The sequence below is a fragment of the Quercus robur genome, chromosome 8, assembly GCF_932294415.1.
Source record: "Quercus robur chromosome 8, dhQueRobu3.1, whole genome shotgun sequence".
NCBI lineage: Eukaryota > Viridiplantae > Streptophyta > Magnoliopsida > Fagales > Fagaceae > Quercus > Quercus robur.
Window position 1 is genome coordinate 25,224,680 of NC_065541.1, and position 17,926 is coordinate 25,242,605.

Consider the following 17,926-nt stretch of genomic DNA (forward strand, 5'->3'; position numbering starts at 1 on the left):
TAATATCACAAAATAATAGCCGTGTGACAATGTTTGGCCAATTACATAACAAACTACATGCTTAAGTTCTGAAGTACAGTTCCTAGAAATAACTAAGTTTTGCTAATTTGTTGACTATTAAAATTTCTGCAGCTTTGTTGACTACCATCAACTCCTGCTCTAGATCTCTTCGAGTTCCCTTTAATGTTGACAGCCTGGATGTGAAAAGTATACAGACATTAGAAGTTGACAGCAAAAAGATATAAAAGTAATAAACATATATATATTTAGCTGCCATATTGGTATTTTATTAAAATTCATAAACATCAAGCTTCGGTTAGGTGTTACATTTTTATTGATATACATCCAACATACAGTGATAAACAAAGGAAGTTACTATCAAAGTCATTGAAATAAACAAAGTCACTGAAATAAACAAAGGAAGTTACTTTGTTGGCTGCCTAGCTCTATATATATATATACATGTCACACATACATTGCTTTGTTGGCTATTAAATGCACTGTCTACTTGCACTCTAAATCCCATGAAGTGCTCCTCAGTGCTGGCGACTTGCATGTGAAAAACATTAGAAATGTGCATAATTTGCTGCATTGAGGAAATAATTTAAATGAATTCAAATACCCTCTTTCTGCCGCTACTTGTTGCCTTGCCCTTGTCTGTTGCTGCCTTGCTTTTGCCCTTGGCAGTTGCTACTCCTAGTGGTCTTTGTTTGCTCCTGCAGGTCCTTCTGTTATGACCCAATTGATGACAATGTGCACATCTTAAACTTGTTTGATTCCTCTTCATCTTGTAAGGGTTATGAACTTCATCTTTATCCTTTCTTCTTCTATCAATCTTAGGTCTCCCTTGTTGGATCTTATGGATTGGAGGAAGTATTGCATCTCCATCTACTTCCAGCCATAAATCAGGACCATTGCATGGCTGAATGAGATGCGAATATATAGCAATATATGTATCCTTCTTATAGAAGTCATGCACATAATCCTCAGCCCGTTCTTTCCTGAAACCTATTACGTGCACTGCATGCTTACAAGGGATCCCAGTCAAATCCCAACAATTGCAAGCACATGAACGTTTCTCCACATCAACCACAAATTGCTTGCCACCACTATTCACCTCCCACCTCACCCCACCTGACCAAATAAATGTGCAATCAATGCTAGCCTCTTTACATTTTTCTAATTTTTGCTGGATCTTGTGACAAATAGGGCCTTCATACTTAGCCATTGAATCCCTATTCTTACGAATCCTAACCATGAGATATCTTCTAATGGTTTCAAGCATATTGACCAAGGGCTTTTCTCTTGCTTCCACAATCTTCGAATTAAAAGTCTCACAAAGGTTATTTAATAGCATATCACACTTTGGATAATAGGGAAAAGCGTGCCTAGCCCACTGCATCGGAGACTTTCCTCTTAAATCATCACAAGCTTCCTTGCTCACTATTTCCATTTGCTTCATATAACTTTCAAATGATGCTCTTGTTGATGCCTTAGCTGCCCCCCACATCAAGTCCTTTAACTGCTTTCCTTGATAATTCTTCTTGAAGTTAGCAAACAAATGCCTCACACAAAATCTATTGTATGCGTCTGGGACCACAGTAGCTAAAGCAGGAAGTAAACCTTTTTGTTGGTCTGAAATAAAGCACCATCCATGGTCTCTCACAAGCCCTATATCACCTATTAAATTCTCCAAAAACCATGTCCAAGTCTCCTTATTTTCTGCCTCAGCAACAGCATAAGCAATTGGGTACATACCATCATTTCCATCTATACCCACAGCTACTAGAAGTTGGTCAGCAACTACACCCTTCAAATGACAAGCATCTAAGTTTATCAATGGTCTACAATGACTAACAAATCCTTCTTTACATGCAACTAAGCACACATAGACCCTCTTGAAATTATGATCAGGGGCAACAACTATGACTTTAGCTGTGGTACCTGGGTTAGATCTTCTCAACTCCGCACAATAGCATCTAACCTTGGTGTATTGCTCACAAAAGTCCCCTCTTACCATGCCTCTAGCAATGTCTCTAGCTCTATATGCCTTCGACAAGGCAAGCTACATAGTAACATTCCACCCCACTGTAGCTACCAAATCTTTAGCTTTAAATTCAATATTAGTCCAAAATTGATCAACATACTTTTCTACCACCCAATGTGCAGAAACTTGCTTACTATGGAAAGACCTAATGCATGTATGAGTATCATACAACACACTAATCCGAAAGCTTACCTCCTTATCAAGACCTGCAGACACTTTCCAAGGACAACTTCAACACATTTATACCTCACCCTAGCCTTCTCATTCTTTGACAACTTGATGCCATATCCATGCATCAATTTGTAAGCTCATGCAAACTCTTTGAACTGCTTGTTGTCCCTAAATGACATCCCCAACACAAACTTAGGATCCTTTAAGTATTCACTTCTAAATTCAGGTAATTTTTTCTTTTGCTCACCATCAAAATTGTTGGGAGAATGCAACTGGTCCGAGGATGCATAGTCGGATCCACTTGGAATTTCATCCAACGGCCAATTAAAAAGAGTTGGAACTAGATCTAGGTGGGATAGTGATTGGTTTGCAAAATTAGGTGGGTGTGACAATGGATGGATGGCATTTGTGAGTTCTTGTGAGGGCTGATTGTTATGGGTTATGGTGGGCTGAATTGTGTTGTCATCCACAGTAATTTCATATAATTGTTCATTGGCTGGGTCATCATAGTCAGAGTTATACCACTCATAATCCACATCTCCCACAGCACCCTTCCCATATGCCCATCCTCAACATCAACTTCATCAACATCCCCATTCTCCACATCAATTTCATTATCATCACAATCACCATCAATGCCATCAACACCCACACCCTCCACACCAACACCACAACCAACCAAATTTGCAGCATCAACAATGCTGACATCCCTGACTAACAATTTTTTCTGAACAGGGGTTGCATGTTCTACATAAATGCCTATTTTAGGATCAATGGGGTTAAGACACTTAAATAATTCATGAGTATCACCATAAGTAGACAAATGTCTTAGGCCATTGTCAAGATCCAACCCAGGCACAAGATAATAAAACTGGACATAATCCAATACCCCTAACTCTGCACAATAATTCTTAACCTCTGGTACAGAAAAGCAATCCGAATCCACATTATCATAAACTTTCACCTTGCCACCTATATACTTTCTCTTTTTAACCGAGTGGTGCAATACTCCATTGTAGTGAAGAACTAATGTAAAATTCTGATCAATCATCTTCCCTCTGAAAGTTTAAAATAAAAAAAAGTCAGCACACAACATAAGTATTTTAGCCGACAAAGACAGTGACAAAGTCAGTGTTAAGTAACCCCACACACACCATTAGCCCAACAGAAAAATAAAGTGCTGACATCTAAATACCCCCACATAGCAAACAATTCCTCCAAGTGGGGACCAAATTGCTTTGAAACAATAAAATTGCATGTGAAGATGTTCAGCAAACAGACAAAAAAAATAAAATAAAGTAGATTATCCCAACGCATTTAATCTCACCTATCAGTCAACAAAGTCCAATATAAACAAACAAAATGCAAAAAAAAAAAAAAAAAAAAAAAAAAAAAAATCTCTTCAACATAAAAAGTCACCAGCTTTATATAACACACAACTCATTGTTCTGCTACTACATATACCCAAAAAAAAAACACACTAAAACTATTCTTGTGCTTATTCTTTGCTGGGTGAAGGTATTCATGAGAGAAGCGTTGGTTGGGGTGCAACGCAGATGACCCATTTATATACAGATTAGTTTAGTTTAGTCATTAAGCTACAAAAATATACCTACAAAGTGGCTGGGAAAGAAGAGGAGGACAGGTGAGGAAGAGCTATTGTAAGGCAAGCCAGCAAGGTAGAGCACACCCATCACCGATTCAATCAAGGCAGAGCAGCGAGGTGGTTTACATGGCGAGCAGGGGCGGCGAGGTCTACAAGGGCGAACTCAGTCGCCAGTGAACTCAGTGTGTGTGTGTGTGTGTGTGTGTGTGTGTGTGTGTCTCTCTCTCTCTCTCTCTCTCTCTCTCTCTCAAAGTTAGGGATTGGAAGTCTTCTAATGTTTTGTTTTGATTCAGGGGAAAGGGAACGACCTTATTGTGTTTTTTTTTTTCTTTTTCTTTTAATTCCGAATTTAAAAAAAAAAAAAAAAAAAAAAAAAAAAAAAAAAAAAAAACCACATGAAAACGGCGTCGTTTTGGTGTGTTTAACGACAACAGTAATAGATCTGTAGCAGAGCCTTGAATTGAAAAAAATTGAAAGTTAAAGGACTGAATTAACAAAACTGAAAGTTAGAAGACTGAAATGAAAAAAAGTGAAAGTAAGAGGGTCAGTTTTGCATTTTTGCCAAAAAATAATTTCTGAATTACTGTTTACACAAAGGTTACTGTAGATAAGTCTGAATGCACTATTCATGTCCCATGAACAGTGCAAGAGGCATTGGACTTAAAAAAAAAAAAAAAAAAAAAAATGCCAAAAACGCAGAAGAGAGAAAATGCAGATGCAAAATGTGAACAAACCAAATGGACACAATGTGTGCATTTGGGAAGCGCGTTTTGCACTTCCCACATCCTGCATTTACGTTGTTGTTGTTGTTGTTTTTTTTTTTTTTTTCCCAACGCCTCTTGCACTGTTCACATGAACAGTGCATTTAGGCATGTGAACAATGAAATGCGCGTGAATAATAATTTTTTAATCATTTTCAATTTTTAGCAAAATAAACAATATTCAAACGGACATAACGTTTTTAATTTTCGAAATTACCATTTGTTTGGCTCGTGGCCAAACGCACTTTGGGCCACCCAAAAAAAAGAAAAAAAAAAAAAAAAGAAAAGAAAAAAGGCATGAGGTAGAGATACATGCTGGTGCCTTAAAAAGTCACAAAAGATGGCCGGCAAAAGTCATTACACCATGTGCTCCACCACAAAAAGACATACCTTTGATGCTTGACTAAAGTAAACGTGTAACGTGAGTGGCCCCAACAAAATAAATGAAACTTTTTTTTGGAGAAAGAAAAAATAAATGAAACTGAAAGATGCCTTTTGAACGGTCTATATTTTGAGCATTTTAAAGAAACACTACCGTACCTCATCTAGAAAACCCTCACCTGCTACAAATGAAATTACCATCCTATAAGAAAATAAAATCTCCATTGGAGAACTTCCAGATCTTGCAAATATAAATATTCTCCTTCTCTCTCTCTCTCTTACTCTTTGATGTGAGTTTGTGGTTATGTAGGGGCGTGCATGAAACTCCAGATCCGATTTGCCCTAGTGAATAGAGTATTCCACCAGTTTGAAGAAATGGAAGTGATGATGGATGCGTGGAAATTTACTGAATTTAAGGCAGGTGACATCAGTAGCTCAATCTTTAGAATGGGTGATTTTGGGAAAATTATGCTCTTTCCTCAAGGATGCAGAAGAGAGCTGGGAGTCGTTCTGCAACGACACAATCTGGTTGTTTTTTTGTTATTGAGCTAAAAATTTGCTTTATATATTCTAGTATCCTCACTGAATTATGTAAAATTTATCACCGACTCACCAAGGTATTTTGTATGTGTTTTGAATAACCATGGAAGGAAAAAACACATGAGTGGCTGAATTTTAGTAAGGAAAAAACCTCCTCTATTGGCTTTCTAGCTATGTTATGTATCAAACATCTAAAAAGTACTGGAAACAAATGTATGGGCAAGCAAGAAAACAATAGTCAAAAAGTGATAAGTATAGCAAAGTGTGTAATTTTCTAAGTATAATAAAATTTCTCTTTTATTAAAACCTATTTTGTGTATTCTACTTTAGTAAAGTGAGATTTAATAGATAATATTTAATCAGATACTTTTTTCCTTAGTGTTGAATTTATTATGAACATTTTGTTACAGAGATGTATATTAAATTTTATAATAAAAAGTACTTCATTTAGCAAGTAAATGTAATAGTTAGTTTATAAGTTTGAAAAAAATGGTCGCATTCAATAAGGATGGTATTATACTTCACAAATTTGAAAACTTATGCGATAGCGTGATCTTTTTTTTTTTTTTTTTAAGAGGAGCGATAGTGTGATCTTGATTAGCTTTTTCTTTAAGTACAATTTATTGATATATTGTTTTTTCAATCCATAAAATAAGCTTGTTTCTATGTTTCATTATGAGATTATTCAAGAAAAATATTAAATTTTATAATAAAAAGTACCTCATTTAGCAAGTTAATGTAATAGTTAGTTTATAAGTTTGAAAAAAATGGTCGCATTCAATAAGGATAGTATTATACTTCACAAATTTGAAAACTTATGCGATAGTGTGATCTTTTTCTTTTCTTTTTTTTAGAGAAGAGCGATAGTGTGATCTTGATTAGCTTTTTCTTTAAGTACAATTTATTGATATATTGTTTTTTCAATCCATAAAATAAGCTTGTTTCTATGTTTCATTATGAGATTATTCAAGAAAAATATCTCATGCTGGTGAATTTCAGCAAATATTGTTTCATACTCCTGCTATATATCTCCATGTGGAACTGGTACCCCAAATGATTTTGTATCCTTTTGCTAGCTCAATTCCATACCACATGAATCCTGTGGAGATCAATTGATTGCATGTTTTAATATATTTGTTATGCAGATGTACCATGGAATAAAAGGGTTTTGAAATTCAGATCCTAAATCTCAGTTTCATAAACATTAAGGTTGACAGCGAAATTTTTTATTTTTTATTTATTTTTTTATTTTTTTAAAAAAAAAAAAAAGAAGAAAAAGAAGAAGCTTAAAACTCACTGAACTAGATTATTTAGGTGCGGAAAATAAGGTTGCATTTCTATGATTTATTTGAGACTAATATTATATACTAAATTTAGATGCTAGGTTGCATGGACACCGACACAAGTACGAGTACAATACAGATATAGGTACAAGGTATGGCAATTCTTAAAAAATAAGGGTATGACACGTCGGGGGTATGACAATTAATTAATTAATTAATATATTTACGTATATTTTAAATATTTTCAGACAATTTATGTTTATTTTAGGATTTAAATTAAGTAATAACAGCAAATAAGTACAATAACACTATAAAAATGTTATCCAAAATAAAATTTGTTCCATTACTAAACCCATAAGATAGATAAAACAAAAAACAAAAAAACAAAAAAAAAAAAAAAAAAAAAAAACTAAAAGAAAAGAAAAAAGAAACAAAGAAAGAAAGAGTCGAAAGCCCAAAAGACAGAGAACCTAAAACCTGCAAAAAGAGAAATGGCAGAGTGAGAGAGAAGGAGCTTTGGGGTCGTCGGATGCCGAAGGGGGTTCGGTTTTCGCCGATCTACTCCAAAAAGGCACACCGCATAAATCAAATCAAAGAACTGAGGGAAAGAGAGAGGTGTTGGTCCAAATCTTGTTCTCTCTCTCTCTCTCTCTCTCTCTCTCTCTTATTTTTAAGTTTTGCTGTGTTTGGGAGATTCTGGTGTGTCACGACTGTGTCTACGATGTACCCAGATTTTTTTCAAAAAAAAAAGAATAAAGGAGAACACTCGTCGGGTATAGATTTTTGGGGTCTTACCAGTACCCGTGTTGGACACGGATACTTGGCCAAAATCGTTGTGTCCGTGCAACATGGTCTAGATGTATATGACATATATGCGCTGCATAGAATCTAAACTTTTTTTTGGAGAAAAAGTTTCATGCTATGCATGAATTGCAACAATTTTGAATAGTAATAGATGCAAATATCTTATATTGCAGACATTACAACTCAAAGTGCAAGTTATATATCGACCACATTTAATTAATTCAATTACCCAAGTTGATTAATTAGTCAAATTACATGCAAATTAGATTAAGGCACAATCAAATCACCAAACTAAATAGAGTACAACAGAAAATAAGTTTGATCACTATGGGGAATTATCTTCTTAGGCAAAATACCACCGGGTGAATTTCAAGTCACCACTCATGAAAAATCCACTAATAAGAAAAAATGTTTACAAGTACAAGGAATCTTACCCTACATGCCTATCCCGAAATACCTACCTACAGTAAAACGTATTAAGCTATACTAGTCTCAACTCTAATTCTCAATTGAACTTGATCTTATAGAAAATTTCTCATTTGCATGAATCTCCGTATCCATGACTAACTCCACAACAACTTGTTTTTTTTTTTTGGTAACTTTGCAGAGTTCTTCAATCCGTGCTTGGAATGTAGAAGACTTTTAATTTGCACAAATCTCCCTATCCATGACTGACTCTACAACAACCCTTTTTTTTTTTTTTTTTTTTTAATTGTTGTAGCTTTATAGAGTTCCTCAATTCACGCTTGGATGAATTAGAAGTAGCTTGGCACAAAACTCTAGGTGCACAAATATTGCAGCAACTCTTGTTATGCGTGAGTCTCTCTGTCTCTATCAACAGCTATAAAATATCTCTTTTATATGCTATGGAACCCTAGTACATGAATCCCTAAGAAGCCAAGTCATTATAGGTTGAAAATTGAATTTTATATTCAAATTACCTGAGGCTAGATAGATGGAAAGGTGTCGAGCAGGAGTCAAGGTTTATTAACTCACGATAGATCGACAGGTATCAAGAAAATATCGAGACCTACAATTTCATATTTTCTTGAATAGTTTTTTTAGCAATGTTGTGTATACAATAATACCACTTATTATAACCTCATAGTCTTCTTAAACACATCAAAAACTAACACTCAATCACATATAAAGTTGTTTTACTATAAGATATGACAACCACATAAAATATTACCCTTACACAACAATCAAACTATTTAATTCAAATGCACTAACTGAATATGTTTAAAAAAGAGAAGATGAATGGACTTTTTATCTCAATTATGAGACTAATTTTTCTACCTCCACAACTCCACTAAGAGATTTCTCAGAAAAAGACAGATTGTTGACAATCACCTCCCCCCTCTTAAATTCTTAAAATCAATTTTTTTTTCCTTTTTTAATTGTCATTGTCCATGTTGGCCACCATGATCACCCCACGGCCGCCCCACTTTTATCTTCTTCTTTTAGGGTCCATTTGGATAGAATTTATTTTACTGAAACTGAAAACACTGTAGCAAAATAATTTTTAAATGTGTGAATAGTGCCGTGGGACCCATTTTTAATGAAAAAGTTGCTGAAAAGTGAAGTTTGTGAGTCCCATGAACAGTGAAAAAAAAAAAGCTGAAAAGGCGCTGAAGAACCAAATGTGGACACGGACGTGAATCCAAACCCACACTTATTTTATATATATATATATATATATATATTTTTTTTTTTTTTTTTTTTTGATAATTGAGGGAGAAAGGGTTTGAACTTTAAATATATCAATTGGAAACACTAAGATATTTTAAATTTATCTTCTCAAAAATTCAATTAGTTCAAAAAGGCTTTGAAAAAAAGTATAGTAAGTTAGTCTATAACTTGTAACCCTCCTCTAAATGAAGACTTTTTAAAAATAAAACGTTTAAAAAAAATCATTTTCTACACTTCTTGGTATTTTAAGTAGCTATGATTCTTTAGGGAAAATAATATATTTTCTTAATCAACAAAAAATTAAGGGCAAACCAAAAGAAAAAAGAAAAAAGAAACTATTATTTAAGCAAGATTACTCTTTATTTATATTTTAAATTAGTTTCACGCCTTATATGTGTGTTTGCGCATGCACGTTTCCAAAGCACTTGTATCTTATTACTCTTCTTATTTATCTACTGCAACCACAATATTTAGAACTTTAAATCCTAAATAATATCAAAATTAAACATGATTTTCTAAAGGACTATTTGACTTTGTGCATTGAAAGAAATTACTTCAAAATTTAGTGCAGAAACAACATATATTGTTTTCATAATTTAAAAGAACATCAAATTCAAATTTGGTAAATGTTGATTTAGAATGTATAAAGAAGCAAATATTTTGTGTATTTTATTTTATTAATATTTTGTTAACATTGAAAGGATACTAGTTTTATTTTTCATGGTATACTTAATCTTCAATTTTAGCATATTTTTTATTCTTGAATTCTAAATTTCTTTAATTTATGCCATCCCCCCTACCCCTTGGGTTCAGAAAGAACTTGTCAACTGTTGATTAAAATGTTGATACTAACTTTTCAGCTGGCTAGAAACTAGAAAACGCAATGTAATGCTTACCAGCTGAATATCAATGTGTGTTACTTCTCATCACGAAGCCTGTTACAACAAAACTGATTATATAATAGCAGAATTAATAAAAATAAATTAAGCTTGCTAAAAACAAATTTCTGGATATATCACTTCTCTCTAGTTTGCACCACAACAACGTTGAAGTGTCAACTTAGAAGATATAAGTTTAAAAGAAAATTACAAGTAATCTACAAGAGCTCAATTACCTGGGAGCAAGCCATAATTATAGAAGGAAATCACTAAATTCCTTAGCAAGCAAGCAACAAGTAAAACTTTCTTGTAAAAGACTTTTACATGTCGAATTCCGAGTATTTTATAAAGCTTTTTTTTATTAAAAAAAAAATCCATCTTAGTTTTACATTTGTTTCTACAATGACCCTTAATTCTGGGGTCTCTTTATATGAAATCTCCTCCGTCCCCTTGATAATTGCTTCCCATTGTCATTTCCAAGAAGGCAAAGATGCCTAATCCAGTGTTTTATTCAAGACTTCTTCACATTTTATACAGAAAACAAACACTTTTTTCTTTTTTAAAAGGCAGATATGAAGAATGCCTTTGCTAAAACATGCAACAAGAAGACTAATGAGCACAAGATGAAACCACTCTCAGTTCAGCCTCTATAATTTGATTTACTTGGGTTTGACTACACGTAGGGAACAGGTATCCTCTGTACTTCAGGTCCAGCTACCATATCATCCCAAAGCAGATCCGAGAGTGCCATTGTTAATTCTCCCACTTTCCCTGTAAGAATATAACAAATATAAAAGTCCTCAGACAACAAATGCCCATTGGCTACTCCTATAAACGGAAACTATACAGTTTTTTTATATACCATGTATCATATTATACAAGAAAATTCAGTAGAGGAGGGGGGGTGTTCCTTGAATGATCTCTAGTAGCAAGAATCCAAAATGCATCTATTCTATGAATGGAATCTTACCATCTCCAATGGGTTGTTCATCCCAACTGATGATTGGCAATACAGGTAGCGTGCTTCCTACAAACATCATTTCAGCAGCACCTTTTGCTTCCTCCACAGTTAAATTTGTATTTCTCACATCTTTTAGACGTCCCTGCTCGACCAACTTGGATGCAAGTTCAAGAAGCCTTTTCGCAGTGCACCCACTGAGGATCTTATCAAACAAAGGCAAGAGAAGCTCCTTATCATGGTTGATAAAAGCAACATTTACATTTGGGCCTTCAGCAATATAACCTTCCTCATCAACCCAAATAGAAGCAAATGCTCCCTTCTCCTCAGCTTCCATCTTTGAAAGGACATTAGGGAGGTAGTTTACATTCTTCATTGTTGCAAATTGAGGTGCCTTCATGGGGACAGTGGATGTCACCACTTTCACCCCTTCTTTGCACTGAGAAAAGTCGTCATCTATGACTACAGCATAGAATGCAGATGTTGGGCATCCTGCAGGTGAAAGCAAGAAATCTCCAGGACCAGCACTTAACCAGTACCTCAGAGTTCCTTTCTTGCACTGAGATGCTGCACTCAGCTGCACAATAATGCTTCGAAGAGCTGACCGAGGAAAGGGAGACGAAATCCTTGCATTTGAAGCCGATCTGAGGAAACGGTCCAAGTGAGCATCCAGCTCATAGAGGTATCTGCAGGAATCAAAATAATCAATAATTACGGCTCTGACGGTACTCGAATGTGATAAGAGAAAACCACGGTTTACAGAGAAGCTTAGGATTGCATTAGACTAAGAACTTAACAGAGATGTGTCAAATAGAACTACATCATGCTTACCCATTTAATATAATAGCTGTGTCAAACACACCATGCCCCCGATGAACCATGTGATCATCAATTGGAATTACCATCATGGCTGGATCAAGAATAATTCCTCCAAATGTGCTGGAATACATTGCTGGATATGGTTGCTTTTTCACTGAACTCCACTTCTCATGCAGCTTTTCAAGCAACTGATTCAGTATGTGACAAATAAAAAGTTGAGAAACATTTCCAATAAACTGTTAATCGTTGGGAATGAAGTTGAATCTAGCGCTAGTTTCACCATGGTGAATACTTTTGGAACCAGAAAAATTGCATTCCCAACTTAAAATTAGATATTTAAAATTTCTAGAGAAAACCACACCAGTTGGGACAAAGGTAACATCCTCAAAATTCTGCTACATGACCAAAATTTACATTGTTAAGCAACTACTAGTGAGAATATCATTTTTAATTCTCTAAATTTAAAAAAAAAAAAAAAAATCCCTTTTTTTTAAACACTATAGTCAAAATTATTTAGCTACAAATACACCTCCTCCCTTACAGAGCAACTATCCCATATACTAGATGTAGACTAGTGCAATTTCTGCCTTCACATGTGCGGAATCTTATACATTTTCAGGACCCAAAATTAGTATTTACCACCCAAAAATATAGTATTCATCCAAATTAAAGCTTTGATGTATATAGTCACATCCATTTTCACTCGCCTCAATTGTACATGAAATGTTTTTATGTCTAAAATAGAGATTCTTTGATTCGATCAATCACCAATGCCAATATATTCATTCTCTTATTCCGCAGTTTTTATATTTCAGCCAATTGAACCCATTAACAATTTATAACCACTAATACTAGCAGATCATTAGGGAGGGGGAAAATGAGATTTATCATTTTATAATAATAAAACTATATGTTTATTTCTTTTTCTTTCCTTCTTTTATAAACTCCCAATTACTGAAACACACTATATATATATATATATATATAAAATATATGTATAAATGTGGGAGTATTTTATCATTATCCTAAAACTATGCAAGATAATATTTTTGTGCTAGAAATGAATAAATTTCAAAGACTGACATCGAAATAATAATAAATAAAGAGCAGAAGCATTAAAAACCCCAGAAAAAAAAGATAATAGTGTATAGTATCAAGTGATGAAAATTCTCACCTCAGATGATGATGAGAACACATGAACTTTAAATCCACTGCCATTTCCAGCCTCCAATGAATCTTCACAACAAAAATGACATAAAAGCAACACAAATCTATATGGGTTACCATAATCATACAAATCAGAAATTACCCACAAAAGAAGAAAACAAGAAGAGAATGAAAAAGTACCTGATTTCTGATCAGAAAAAGAGCTACTGTTTTCCATGACTTCAAGCTTAAACAAAAATAGCTCAGAGTAAGGAGTGAGGAGGATGAGTTTGTGGGGACATTATAAGTATAAGAGCAGAGCAGGGAGTGAGATAATCAATGAGACAAAAAGATGAAATGTGTTGATTGGTTATTCGGGAAATGAAGTAATATTTTATAAATTAGAAAAGAATGTCGCAATGTGAAGAGGATGCACGCACTTGTTTTGTTTTGCATAGCCGGTTGCAGTGCAATTGGCAGAACAGAAGTTGAAAAACGTACACGACGATTGATTCGGTTTGCTTTCTGGTTATGAAAATGCTAAAGATACATACTCCTACTATTTTTACATACGGCTTAACGTGGTGAGGGGTTATTATTAGTAAGTAGCGTGAATAAATAAGAACCAAAAAGAATTTAGCGCATTAAATAATAAAATAAAATGTTATAATTTGTTCATAGCATCATGGATTTGGTGATATGGTTGTGGCCTGTATAATGCATTGAACCGAAGTCTCAGCCTATGGTCAAAGCCAAGGAGGTGGCCTGTCCTGTCCTGTCCTGTTTTTCTTTGGCTAAATTCCACCATCTTCCCTATAAAGTATTAACGTTTTTTTTCCCCTCAGAAAAAAAAAAGTATTAACGTTTTTTTTTTTTTTTTTAATGAGTAGCACTAGTATCACATAAATTGCCACAATTTTTTTTTTTTTTTGAAAAAATTGCCACAACTATTTAATATGTCAAACTGTGATTATTGTCTGTCACTTTTATATAGACTTACTATTTTTTCTTCACTATTTACAGTCATGAACAGCTGTGGCACAAATTGTACCAATTTATATGGTCTTAATTTTTTTTTTCTTTACAATCAAGAATATAAATGTTGTATCGAAATATATATATATATATATATATATACGTTACTTCCTCATGCATATATATATAAAAATGTTTTCTCATTTTTACATACGGCTTAACGTGGTGAGGGGTATTCATAGGAGAATGGTGGAGATAGTTATGAGATGTGTCTGCACTGTTACTTATTCTGTTCGAATTAATGGGAAACTTAAAGGGCGGATTATCCCTTCAAGGGGATTACGCCAAGGGGACCCTCTTTCTCCTTACCTATTTTTACTTTGTGCAGAGGGCTTATCTGGTTTACTTAGACAGCAGGTAGAGAGAGGAAGTCTTAAGGGAGTGGCGGTTTGTCGTGGTGCCCCCCGTATCTCTCATTTATTTTTTGCAGATGACAGCTTGATTTTCTGTCGAGCCACTTTACAAGAATGTGAGGTGCTACAATAGGTTTTTTCAGTGTATGAGTCAGTGTCGGGGCAACAGTTGAATTGGAATAAAACTGCCTTATTCTTTAGCAAAAACACTCCAAGAGCCACTCAGGAGGAGATTCAAAGGCGTTTTGGGGCACCTGTGATCCGTCAGCATGAAAAATATCTGGGTCTGCCATCTCTGGTTGGGAGATCTAAGCGCAATACTTTTAATGATTTAAAAGAAAAATTAGGGAGTAAATTAGCGGGGTGGAAGGAGAAGCTTCTATCTAATGCTGGCAAGGAAATTCTAATAAAATCTGTGGCTCAAGCTGTTCCCTCATATACTATGAGTTGTTTTAAACTCCCTGATGCTTTATGTGATGAGCTTGCAGGTATGGTGAGGTGCTTCTGGTGGGGGCAGCATGAAAATCATAATTTAGTGGCATGGCTAAGTTGGGATAGGATGTGTGCTCCAAAAGAGGAAGGAGGAATGGGATTCCGTGATCTAAAAGCTTTTAATATTGCTTTGTTAGCGAAACAGGGGTAGCGGCTCCAGACTTGCACAGACTCCTTGTTCCACCGAGTGTATAAGGCCAAATATTTCCCTCATGGAGATTTTTTAAATGCTTCTTTGGGAAAACATCCATCTTATTCTTGGCGGAGTATTATGGCTGCTCAAAAGACGATTCAACTTGGTTGTCGATGGCAGATTGGTAATGGTGAGTCTGCGAAATTATGGAGAGATAAGTGGCTACCTACTTCTTCATCATACAGATTGGTTACTCCCCCTTGTCTTTTCCCTGAGAATGCACCTGTCTCTGTTCTCATTAATCCAGTGGAGGCAGCATGGAAATCAGATCTTATTCATGAGTTATTCCTTACCTTTGATGCAGAAGCTATTTTGTCTATTCCTCTGAGTGCTTCATTGCCTGTTGATAAGTTGATTTGGGCCCCTACGTCATCAGGTCAGTTTACTGTGAGCAGCACCTATAAGATCACTCGCAACTTCTTTTATGAGCACTATCGGGCTGAATGCTCTTCGTCTCAGCATCTAACATCTTTTTGGAGATGTCTTTGGAGGATGCATATGCCGAATAAAGTAAAGGTTTTCGCTTGGCGAGCTTGTAGGAATATTTTGCCAACAAAAGCAAAACTTTTTACTCGGAAAGTTACACCAGATGATGTATGTGAAGAATGTGGAGTGGGTGTGGAATCTTCGGGCCATCTGTTTTGGCATTGCAGCAGAGCACAAGAGGTGTGGAAAGCTTCAAACCTTGGGTTAGAGGCTATTTTAGGGGAGATTCATGAATTTATAGATGTGGTGTGGTATGCTCGGAATGTAAAACAGATGGATACTCAAGCGCTGGCTCAACTCTTCATGGTCGCTTGGGGCATTTGGTCTAACAGGAATGAAATTCGAATGGGAGGATCACGGAAGTCAGCGTCATTGATTGTGAAGTGGACGTTGGACTATCTGGAAGAGTTTCAAGTTGCTAATCATAAGGTTTAGATCACGTCTGCAGAATCTGAATTTGGTTGGTCACTTCCCTATGTGCCGGGTTTTAAAGTAAACGTGGATGCTACTATTTTTGAGAATCTGCGTTCAGTAGGAATTGGAGTAGTGATACGGGATCACCTGGGGTCTGTCCGAGCAGCTATGAGCAAGAAGCTCCGTGCAATGTTGGGAACATTGGAAACTGAAGCTAAGGCGATGGAGGAAGGCTTGAGGTTCGCGTGGGACAGGGGCTTCAGAATAGCTACGTTTGAAGGGGACTCTTTATTGGTGCATCAAGCGTTGACTGGCTCTGCCATCCCACCTGCTAGCATCTCCAACATTATTTCTGGTGTGCTGATTCAGGCATCACAATTTGATGAGTGTGTCTTCTCCTTTACTCGGAGGACTGGCAACAAAGTTGCCCATGCGTTAGCGCAATATGCTAGGCATTTATCTGATTCTAGTATTTGGTTAGAGGAATATCCTAGTTTTATTGAGAACTTAGTGTCTCAAGATGTACTGTTTTTATCATCCTCTTAATAAAGTGACGTAATTTGCATCCAAAAAAAAAAAAAATGAATATAAACGTTCCATAAATAAAAAAGGATATTTTTGCAAATAATCACAATGGAATAAAGGTTTATATTAAGGACATTCCCGAAAGATAAGTGAGGATTTTATTATTTGTAAATAAACACGATGGATTAAAGGTTTATATAAATGACATTCCCCTTAAGCTTTATATAAATGCATCAATTAAGTCCACACTTTTTCAAATTATGATTAAACTCAAAGGGGATGCCATTTATATAAACTCATAAAGAGCATATCTTACATACCTTTTCATTTAAAGGGGGAGCATATAAACCCACCATTTCCAATGTAATTCACGGTATTCTTCATCTCTGGCAGTCAAGTCTAGCAAAATTCTGCATGTAGACAAGCTAACAAACCAGAACATATTTTCGTTCGTCACTTTTTTAACTTGGTTAGAAGAAATTCCGTGTATAAATGAGACTACAGTGTCTCTTAATATATTGAATTTATCTTCTATTGAATAAAAGTTACAAACTTCCTTTAAAATTAAAAAATAAAAATAAAAAAGTCAAGCCTTTGGGGCTCTTAAGGCTCAAGTTGTTTGTTAGAAATATTGGGCTAGTTGGCCCGCCTGAGCTTGTCGCCTCATCTCGTTTATTGATTTATTGGGTCAAAAGTTCAGTAGGGTTAGTATAAACTCTTGCGAATTGGGCTTGTGGAATTGAATTTGGACCAATAAGCCCTTTCAGGGCCCAAAAAAAGAGTCCTGGAGAGAGATTATAAAAAAATGTCTAATTGAAAAGGCATTAGAAACTCTCTTCAAACTGCATTTTCTGTACTATGAGATGCCCCTTTAGCCTGAATGTCACAATGTAGCTTGTTGCTTGTGTTGATTCACTTGACATACTTTTTGTTTCTTGAATAAAAGCTCTCGGTCTTTTTTTTTTTTTTTAAGGTACGTGGCTTTTAAGCCTTTGCTACTCATATCTATCGACTATCAGCTCAAAGGTCCATTTTCTTTGCTACAATTTGTCTACTATGACTTTGGGTACGTACAATTCCAGTTACAGTTTTGAGTATATAAATTTAGTACTAATATAATTTGCATTATCTTCATTGAATGCTTTTCTAATTTTTCGAGTAAAACTTGATTCTAGAATTCTTCAAATTTTGCCATTTTAGAAAATTATCAGAATTGTGGAAACTAGTATAAGAAAAACAGTTTTTGAAGTCCGAGTAAAAGTTTTTCTTCCTTGATGCAGGTCTTGGAACACAGTCACACACGCCATTAATATATGCTGTATACGTGCCTACAAGTGAAATT

At 35.2% G+C, this 17,926-nt stretch overlaps 3 protein-coding genes across 3 annotated transcripts; 1 reads left to right on the top strand and 2 right to left on the bottom strand.

Annotated features, from left to right (window-relative positions):
* Positions 1 to 502: 502 nt before the first annotated feature.
* On the bottom strand, positions 503 to 3,252 carry LOC126693951 (uncharacterized). Its single transcript, XM_050390000.1, has 2 exons — positions 623 to 3,252; positions 503 to 542 (listed from the first exon to the last, which is right to left on the bottom strand). The coding sequence occupies exons 1-2, from the start codon at positions 2,018 to 2,020 to the stop codon at positions 537 to 539; spliced, it is 1,404 nt and encodes a 467-aa protein (XP_050245957.1). The 5' UTR covers positions 2,021 to 3,252; the 3' UTR covers positions 503 to 536.
* Positions 3,253 to 10,613: 7,361 nt separating this feature from the next.
* Positions 10,614 to 13,516, bottom strand: LOC126695083 (D-amino-acid transaminase, chloroplastic-like). The gene is made up of 5 exons (XM_050391696.1): positions 13,288 to 13,516; positions 13,115 to 13,176; positions 11,953 to 12,128; positions 11,134 to 11,807; positions 10,614 to 10,934 (listed from the first exon to the last, which is right to left on the bottom strand). Exons 1-5 carry the CDS (start codon positions 13,322 to 13,324, stop codon positions 10,837 to 10,839), a joined length of 1,047 nt encoding a protein of 348 aa, XP_050247653.1. The 5' UTR covers positions 13,325 to 13,516; the 3' UTR covers positions 10,614 to 10,836.
* Positions 13,517 to 16,227: 2,711 nt separating this feature from the next.
* Positions 16,228 to 16,605, top strand: LOC126696085 (uncharacterized). The gene has a single exon (XM_050392865.1). It carries the CDS (start codon positions 16,228 to 16,230, stop codon positions 16,603 to 16,605), a length of 378 nt encoding a protein of 125 aa, XP_050248822.1.
* The last annotated feature ends 1,321 nt before the right edge of the window (positions 16,606 to 17,926 follow it).

Bases quoted from the DNA above. Each gene is read 5' to 3' on its own strand.
- LOC126693951 (XM_050390000.1), bottom strand. From the start codon at position 2,020: ATGGTAAGAGGGGACTTTTGTGAGCAATACACCAAGGTTAGATGCTAT.
- LOC126695083 (XM_050391696.1), bottom strand. From the start codon at position 13,324: ATGGAAAACAGTAGCTCTTTTTCTGATCAGAAATCAG. The intron at 12,129-13,114 runs GTGAGAATTTTC...ATACTGAATCAG, and splicing joins TGTTCTCATCATCATCTGAG to TTGCTTGAAAAGCTGCATGA. The intron at 10,935-11,133 runs GTAAGATTCCAT...ATATTCTTACAG, and splicing joins TGAACAACCCATTGGAGATG to GGAAAGTGGGAGAATTAACA.
- LOC126696085 (XM_050392865.1), top strand. From the start codon at position 16,228: ATGAGCAAGAAGCTCCGTGCAATGTTGGGAACATTGGAAACTGAAGCT.